Here is a 9801-nt window from a genome sequence, read left to right as displayed (position 1 = left end):
GACAAGAAAAGATGAGTTTTTGCACTGCTGTATAATTTTTGTATGTTTTTTGTTTGTTTAACAGTCTGTCTAATCACTGAGAAAGAAAACATTTAATTGAGGGGACAATATCGGGGCCCAACAGCATGTTTGTTTAAATTATTATATATCTGTCCATGCATACGGATAGTTTTACATTCTCTCTGCTTCAATTTGAAAGCAAAAGCTGGACTGAAATAAAATATCTATGCTTTTTTTTTTTTTATCTGGTCAAGGTGGAATACAAGTGAAAAGTACCTTTTAAAAATAAATCTCATGTATGTTAGTGAACCTCCACCAGAGGGCATCTGCTACACAGAGATCCAGTGTGTGGATGTTTATTGCACATAATACTGCTGATTCTTTATGTTGTCATTGGTCATGACAGAGTGCTTCAACCTGAAGAGTATTATTACCACACAGAATCAGAGATCAGTTCCCATTCACACAATAACAACACATGAATGTGACGTGGTAACAGTGATTTGTTTATTTGAAACAAGCCCAAACAGTTCAATTTTTTTTTTTTTACAGCTTTTTCTGACACCTAAAAGACAGATTAAAATATATTTTTTGGAACACTGCTATAATTATTTTTAAGTGCAAATGATACAATGGTACATTTCTCTACTGAAAAAAATACTACTGACTATATAATATACTTTCTATGCTATACATGGGGAATGTGTTGCCTGGATGTGAAACTTATCGGTGGAATGTTTCGAGTGTGCAGACGGTCAGAGCGAAGAACAGGAATATTAACAAAGAGGTTCAGTTTATAGAGAAAGTTTCCATGCGCACTATTTGGTTTTACAAGGCTACTGTGCAAAAAGTCGTTTGCGTTTTAAGACATTGAGCAATATCAATGTGATAGAAATGTCACTGACTCGATGACAGATGAGTGCTCGCGGAGGCAATGAGGTCGATCAGTTTACAGGCACTGCAAAGATGAGTTTATACATTCTGAATCGGGTAATGCTTTTTCTTTTTTTTAACGGCTAAATAATAAAAGTTATTCCCGCTGATGTTTCCTGGAAAGAACCGTGTAATTTGGTGCTACACTAACGCGACCTTGAGACATTTTTAGTCCGAAGATGACAGGTGAGATGATGAGCAAACATAAAATTCAGCATATCTGAAGAGTAAAGTTATCAAGAATAACCGAGTGCTGATTAAATATTAACTGGGGTTTAAACTGAGCAGTTTATGTCAGTAATAAACTAATTAAACTTTGTTCTTTACAGGAAACCTTCAAAATATCACTGACCTTTAAAACAAAGCATTACCCTGAATCTTTCCTGTCTGTATGCTGAGGGTTTATGTGTATTGCATCCTTTATACTCCGTCCAAACATGACAGTATTTATTAAAAGTTAGCTGCAACCGAATCTGAAATGTAACCGGATAAATAAATACCCCTGATCTCTGAGAAAACCTGACACTATATTAATCTGTATATATCGCGATGCTTTCTCGCGTAACTGGCCGATAACCTGAGGCAAAAGAGCAACTGAACGGATGATCTACGCCTTTTACAGCACTGGGAAGTTCAGGTGTAACTAAGAAAGTCAAGAAAAATAGATGAATATTTTCCATCTGCAAAAAAAACAAAAAAGCCAATATAGTTTTCAAACAGTTTGACGTATGACAGTCAAGTAACAGTACTTAAAATCTCTAAAATTATAAATAAAAGTATAAAACACAGGAATGAGCCTTTTCATGGGGGAATGGGTTCAACGTATTGCCTCTCTGCTTCTTGCTGGTTCTCTCAAGCGTGATTTTTATTTTTCCCGATGGGCAGCAGCAGCATAGCTTATGAAGATGACAACTGACCCACTCAGACTCCGCTGTGTTGGACACGTGCAGAGAAGAAGAAGGCAGGAGGATACTTGAGAAGTGTCATTACTGAACGTCAGCCCCGGCTCATTCAGGGCATGCTGCCGGAGCCGAGCCCGTCTTTCTCTACAGATATGGACTTGACCAGCTCCTCCACCCAGCGGACCTCAGAGGCCACCTGCTCAGCCAGGACCTCGTAACGGTTTTCCAGGCGCCCGAACTTGCGCTTGAGGATGTTGGCGGATTGCATGGTGAGCCGGGTCTCTTCCTGGCTCCTCTTGCGCTGGATTTGAGTGCGCTGGAGCTCCTGGCGGATGTGGCTCAGGTCGCTGGAGATGCTCTGGTTCTCCTCCTTGTACCAACCCTCCTTCTCCTCGTATATGGACAGCAGCGCAGCCACGTCCTCCCGGCACGAGCGCTGATTGCGCTCCAGATCCTTCAGGCCTTCCTCTGCTGCCGCAATCTCCTCGAGGACCTGGGAGAAGCGCTCGAAGTTGACATAAGTGTTGTTGGGTGGCATGCTGGAGTGGGACTTGATGGTGTATTCCTTCAGACGAGTGGTCTTCAGGCGACGGCGCTCAGGCTTGTGGTCTCTCTCCTCTGGGCGGACATTTCGCCTCTTGATCACCTGAAGGGAGAAAAATGTAAAAGTCTGAATAAAAGATGGCAACATTACGGGAGCAAAGACAACGAACGCCAGGTTTTTATTATAAGCTCAGTGAACCTCTAGTAAAGCATAATTAGCCGACCTCAGAGACTTTAAAGTGTTTTATGGGCACAGCAATTCATAAATATACTAAATATACATTTTTCCACCAGCAGCCAATGGGACGAGACCAACACTGGAGTAATGTGAAAACCTCCTTAAAGCTGAAACTTACCTTAATCCAGGGGTGTTCAAGACTGTCATCGATCGTCATTCTCTTCCTGCGAAAAGATAATAATAATTCTCCAATGAGAAAATGTCGACAAAATAGAGATTTAACTTGAAATCTGAACAAGTTCCTACTTGGGATCCTTGACCAGCAGGCGGCGTATGAAGTCCTTTGCCAGTTCGCTGGTGTTGCTGAAATACTCCTCATCAAAGTCGTAGTTGACCGCTGAGATGTTTGTCAGAGTCTCCTGCTTGGTCTCACCGAGAAACGGTGAAGCACCACTCAACCTACAGAAAGCACAGATGAAAGGTTCAGCTTTATGAAACACTAAACTGAGGAGCGATGTGATTTATGTCGTGATGTGAAACATTACTCACAGAATGTATGTGATTACTCCGATGCTCCTGCAGAGAAGAGAAGAACCAGACGTGAACGAGGATTGTCACAGAGGTCAGTAAACAGCTCCAGAGGACAAAAAAGAAACATGTTGACATCTTACCACATGTCTGCCTCCAGTCCAAGTGGCTCATAGTTGACTATTTCAGGCGCTGTAAAGCAGAGAGGAATGAGCGCTTTAATTCAAACCAGATGTGGAGAAACGCAGTATCATCCACTTTAACTCAGCTGCCAGTGTGGAGGCACACACTGGCACAAAATTTATTTATTTTTACTCTGATCTCACCGACAAACTCTGGTGTCCCAAAAATGTTCTTGAACTCATTTCCCGCTTTGATCTGATGAGCGATCCCAAAATCAATCAGCTTGATTCTCGGGTTAGGGACGTTCTTGTCCAGCAGCATGATGTTTTCAGGCTGGAAGATAAAAACAAAACGTAAGAGAGGTTTTGATGTAGTAAACAGAGCTAAGAAAGAAAAAAAGATGCTCTCTCTTGGTCTGGGATTAATTAAGTCTATCTTATCTTATCCTACAGGTGCTATATGCCAGCAAAGCAGATTATTGGAATACCATTAATCAGCAGCAGCTTAGCACAAAGAAACCATTAGCCACTTTTCTATCTTGGCTTCATCAACTGGCAACAAACTGCACGACTGGAGAAATTATAGAAATGGAAATAAATGTCTGATGCTGCTGACAGGCCAAAAGAGATGAAAGATAATTAGATATACATAAAATATTGCATAAGATTTGGTTATAAAAATATCTTTATATTCTTTTCTTTTATGCCGTACATAAAGGACCTTGTACATTGTATGAATGGTGCTATATTGGTGTTCTCACTCTTTTCTAGATGTAATTTTACAAAACATATTCAGTGAAGAGCTGGTCGACAGACAAGTTTCCAGGACAATGTAATTTTCCATTTATATTTAACTTTTCCATGCGTCATTTTCCATGACATTCCATGAATTTTAGTCAACTGTTATCCAAGTTTTCCAGGACACATGGGAACTCTGTATATAGATCAAGATGTCCACATAAGTAATTATTATTCTATTTAAAAGGCCCCAAAATATCTTTTATATTATTGATACAAATATAAAATATCTTGTTAGCATCGCCAAGCAGCTCGCCCACAGCTCCGTCCTGTCTTTCAGATGGAAAAACCTCGCTTCATACTTTAAGTACAACATAAACTTCTTGCACCTCAATAGAAACTCTCACTGACACGTTAACTACGACTGCTACAGAGCCTCAAAAAAAACAATCCGCCTTCATCACACACACTGCTGACCTTGAGGTCAAAATGAGCGATGCGTTTGGAGTGCAGATACTGAACGCCGTCCAGGATCTGCTTCAGAAACTGGGTGGCCTCCTCCTCCGTCAGAGACTCCTTCTCAGCGAGGAAGTCAAACAGCTCTCCGCCTGACACCAGCTCCAGGATCAGGATCACGTCAGTCTTGTTTTCAAAGATGTCGTGCAGGGTGATGATGTTGCTGTGCTGGATCTCACGCAGGATGTTGACCTCACGCTCGATCTCTTCGCGGCTCACCCCGCGCCGGCTGGACGACAGCCGCCGCTTCTTGATGAACTTTGCTGCGTACTCGATAGCTGTGCTCTTCTCCTTGCACTTACGGACGATGGCAAACTGTCCGCTGCAGGAGAGAAGAACGCCTCATGTTACTATAATGATTGTTGTCTTATTCTCTGGTCAGAGTAAATCAGCTCTATCAAGACATTTTGGGCCTTCATCGCAGATTGTGGATATGTAGATCAACCGAAAAGTGATTTTTTTCTTCTCTCTGTTTCATTTCACTGCTTTTTTAAATGCCTTAAGAAGAAGAAAACACAAAGACTGCAACAGAATATATGCCTTATCTAATCATTTCTGTTTATAATCGCACATAAAAACCAAATGTTCTTAGTACATGAGAACTTTTCAACCTGTTTCCAATGGAAATAAGAGTGTGCATCTTCAGAAACACTTGAGTGATGAGTTGATCTACACAGGAAACCGGTGACGACACTAACAAAAACTTTTTCGCTTGTTTAATGAAACTTTAAGGACTCTTAAGGTTTCTGTAACCACTTATCCTGATCAGGGTCACGGGGGCGCCAGCCAGGGTTTGAACTAGGAACCTTCTTGCTGTGAGGCGACATTGCACAACCAATTTTAAAGGCTCAAACCATAGAGTAAAGTAAAGTAACATGGTAAAAAGCGTGCAGTGACCCCCCTCAGATTTATCTTGGGGACCCATTGGATCAAAACAACACACTAAAAAATGATGAATAAAATAACTGGAATGTAAATCATTAGTTACTTGTCTAAGTCGCTGGAAGATATGCTTGAAAACTGATATGTGATAATGAAGCAACACCGACCGGTCCCTTTATTAAGCACCCTTGTACAATCCAGTGTGATCCAATACTCTGCAATAAATTCTACTTTCATGAAACTTACTATTGAGATTGTAGTTTGCATTAGTGTTAAAATGGACTGCATTATAGTGAGAGGTGTTTCTAATATTTTGGCCACCCCATTTACACGAGAGGGCCCTAACATTGGATTGTACAAGTTACCTAATGAAGTATATAATCTATTGTTTTGTTTTGTTGTATTGTTTTCAGAATCTGACCTTACATTACTGACAAGAACAATAAGATTAGCGTGCAAGTGAGGAGAAATCTTTTCATAAAGCACGACTGTGCAGAGAATTAAATGTTCTGACGTGTGCTATCGGAGCACACACACAGTGCCTACGCTCTACACCACAGCAGAGGTGGAGAGGCACATTGAGAGGCAGTGATGTCATACTTTTGCTGCATTACTGCAGAAAAAAGAAAGTTGAGTGTGAACTATTCAGATCTGATGACTCGTTCACAAACTATTGAGCTTGGTATAAAAAAGATATTTAATACGCTGCTGACACACACTTAAAAATGTTGGCCTCCATCAGATCGAATGTTTTGGATGGTTTGTTGCACATAGCTGGCACCAAAACGCATCTCGAACTCTTCTCGAGTAACTACGTGTGATCTGATCACACCTGACACATGGACGGGCAGACGTAATCAGAAAAACATTGTGTGGAGCCGTACGGTTTGAAAAGAGCTATCTGGGAACTTGGTTTTAGTTGTTTCACACATAAAAATCAACTCTTGTGCTCTGCACACACTTCAAACTAACTACACGGGCAGATTACACCTGATGATGGCCTTCAAATGTGGCTTAAATAAATAGATCCTAAAGTAAATGGTGAACGGACTGTAGTTATATAGAGCCTTTCTAGTCTTCTGACCACTCAAGGCACTTTTACACTACATTCACACACACTGATGGTGTCTACTGCTCATCAGTTTTGGGGAGCCAACCATTCACACCGACGGCGCAGCCTTCAGGAGCAATTTGGGGTTCAGTATCTTGCCAAAGGACACCTCGACATGCAGACCAGAGGAGCCGGGGGATCGAACTACCGATCATCTGTTTAGTGGTTGACCCGCTCTACCTCCTAAAGCAACATACATGTGTTTTGGGTGCACTCACACTCCTCCAGCAACCGAGACACCCAAAACACACGTTAAGAGTCAAGTGTGAACAGTGTCTTTTGTAACACTGACTACAGTCAGGATATCAGAGTCAGAGATTTGCCAGGTATGTGTACGAATACAAGGAATTTGACTCCATGCATCCATTTTTCTGAAAAAAACATTAAGTAAAAATATAAAGTAGGATAAACAATGAAGTACTAAAGAATATAAACATCTGTTTTATGTAACCGCTTCTCCTCGTCAGGGACACGGTGGGGCTGGAGCCTATCCCAGTTGACTTTGGGCAAGAGGCAGGGTACATCGTGAACAAGTCACCAGTTCATCACAGGGCACAGAGACAACAACAACAACAACAACAACAACAACAACAACAACACATGAGCAATTTCCAGTCACCAATTAACCTATCCAGTGCTCGTCTTTGGACTGTCAGAGGAAGCAGGGAGAACATGCAAACTATGTACAGACACAAATATATATATTTACATATCGTACGAATGCTTTCGGGTGTATTTTGTGAGAGAGGAAAAGACAACAGATACCTGCCCAGCTCCTCTCCCATCTCGTAATACAACTCAACATCCTCTTGCCTGAAGCCAGCCATGGTTGTGCTGACTTTACTGACGGGAACAAAAGCTTTTAAAGATTCCCTGTGGTGAGAAAAAAACACAATAAACACAGTCAGTGATGGACATGAGAAAGCCTTGTTAGCACATTTAAAGTGTGATTTTAAACAGTCTCTGAGCAGCTGGCTTCTTTCCTCCTTATTTGGCCCGAGTCGACACAGCTTTCAGACTTTCAGACACTTTCTGGCTGATGTCAGACCTCTGCATACCAGTCCTACTTACATCATCTCCTGCCCCCTGGATTCAGATATCTCTGACTCTGACTGGGATTTAGCCAAACCAGCAACTATCCCTCTGGTGCTCGTCTATTTAAATAGATAAACACAGATACGATGAATCTATTGTAGCTTATAACCGGTGTTAAAGATGCTGAATAGCCGTTGACCTAACCGTTTCCTCTCCCCGTGTTATATCACAATAAAAAAACAGCATTAGAGGAGATTATTGCTGTGAACACAAGATGGAAACTGCTGCCACATGTACCACCTAGTCACCTCTTCAAGACCTGATGAATACAGTGAAATTCAAACCTGATAAATAAAAGGCAAAAACCGACGGAAGGCAGCTAGCTTAGCTAAACGTTAACGTATAAACACCGGCTTTCGCCGTCACTTCGGTGAGGAAAACACAAGACTATTAGCGATTAAATACAGGCAGAGCAGTTTATATTTGACTAAATAAAACGTAAACACATTCGCTATAATGTCTACTCACAGTATGGTTGGCTACGAGTGCTGCATTCTCCTCCAGAGTAAAAGTTGTGTGTAAATTCCCGGACGGAGCAGCTTGTCAGGCTAGCCCAAGGGAAACATGCAGCTTCCGGTTCTTTTGTTTCAAAATAAAAGCACGACCGACGTGGTGGTGGTGGTCACCTGAACATTGTGGTGAGGCACTGGTTTCAATTTGCAGTTTTCCTGTGTCTCATTAATGCATGTTACTAACTAAACTGCTCTCTCGTCCAGCAGGTTCTCGTGGATCGTGGCTGCTGCTGTGGTCCTGCATGACGTCCACTACACATATTACCACTGTCATTATTGCTACCATATCTCTTTATCTGCCGCTGTGCATCTTTGTCTTTCTATCTCTATCACAGGCTCCACTGCTACTGTAATCATTTTATCATTCAATGTAATTGTACAGTATGTTTGTGTTGATTTGTCCTGTACACATGACATCTATTGCACGTCTGTCCGTCCTGAGAGAGGGATCCCTCCTCTGTGGCTCTTCCTGAGGTTTCTTCCACCTTTTTTCTCTGTTAAAAGGGTTTTTGTGGGCAAGTTTTTCCTCACTCGAACCGAGGGTCTAAGGACAGAGGGTGTCACTCCCTGTACAAATTGTAAAGCCCTCCGAGGCAAATGTATTTTGTGACATTGGGCTATACAAATAAAATTTGATTTGATTTGATTTGTGTTGTGGTGAAGTCAAAGGTCAATGGTGAGGTCACGACGGAAGAAAGTGTTCAGGAGCTTCTGATGTCTTATGCTGTATTATTTATCGAAGCTTCGCCAAGGTGAATTAGAGACACTCTCAAAGTTCATCAGAAGTGCCTGAGTCGGTCTCACATTCTGCCCCAACTCATCCTGGTGGATCGACTTTAAACCCCAAGATAACACCACAAATACTATACACCCAGAATTAGTCAAAGAGAATGTTTTTACTCATGGAGGTGTTATTGTCAGCATATTCTAGTCTGGAGACACAGATGTCTGTTTACATAGATTGGACCGTCAACGGCCAGCTATCTATTATTACTAGGAAGGCAGCAACAGGCCTCTTCGGCCCTGACCACCACAGTGTTGAGATAGGCTGGCACCCAGTCAAAGCCAAACAACTAATACTGCTGAGGACCTTAAGGCCCACACATGACCTTGTGTAACCCAAGGATAGAAAATTCCATAACAGCTTGTAAGACTCAACTCAACTCAAACTTTATTTATAAAGCAAAAACAATTGAGGTTGACCAAAGTGCCGTACAGGTTAATACAAATAATATACATATAATACATACAATGCCAATATTACAAAAAGTTAAAAGATAAATGCTAAGATACTTAAACTTGGTTAAAAGCCAGGGAGAAAAAGTGTGTTTTTAGGGAGGATTTAAAAACCTCAAATGATCCGGCAGATCAGATGTGCCAGGGCGAGTTATTCCAGGGCCTAGGGGCCGCCGCCACAAAGGCTTGGTCACAAAACAGTTACAGCTACTCTCACTTTACACACAGCACCCCATCACTTTTTAGAGTAAGTACTGTGTTTGTTTGTTTGTTTGTTTGTTTTATACAATATTGCACTTTGGACCAGGTAATTATGATTTGGTTATTCACTTGTTTATGTATATGTATATGTATATGTATGAATGTCTGAGTATGTAAATCTTACATTTAAGTAGATATTAATGTTGTTTTTGTTTGGCTAATTTGCCTATAATTTGACTATAATGTGTAGAAATGTTGCCTACAGCTGGAAAGAGAACGCAGAAAATATATGTACATGCTGCAT

At 41.4% G+C, this 9801-nt stretch overlaps 1 protein-coding gene across 1 annotated transcript; it reads right to left on the bottom strand.

Annotated features, from left to right (window-relative positions):
- Positions 1–493: 493 nt before the first annotated feature.
- Positions 494–8124, bottom strand: dapk3 (death-associated protein kinase 3). Its single transcript, XM_019266303.2, has 9 exons — positions 8017–8124; positions 7219–7326; positions 4422–4782; positions 3411–3540; positions 3228–3276; positions 3106–3132; positions 2863–3015; positions 2735–2780; positions 494–2481 (listed from the first exon to the last, which is right to left on the bottom strand). The coding sequence occupies exons 2-9, from the start codon at positions 7278–7280 to the stop codon at positions 1945–1947; spliced, it is 1365 nt and encodes a 454-aa protein (XP_019121848.1). The 5' UTR covers positions 7281–7326; positions 8017–8124; the 3' UTR covers positions 494–1944.
- Between the last annotated feature and the right edge of the window lie 1677 nt (positions 8125–9801).

Source organism: Larimichthys crocea, chromosome II (assembly GCF_000972845.2).
Source record: "Larimichthys crocea isolate SSNF chromosome II, L_crocea_2.0, whole genome shotgun sequence".
In the NCBI taxonomy this organism is placed as follows: Eukaryota; Metazoa; Chordata; class Actinopteri; family Sciaenidae; genus Larimichthys; species Larimichthys crocea.
Note: the sequence above shows the minus strand (reverse complement) of the source record. Positions and strands in the feature narration are given on the sequence as shown.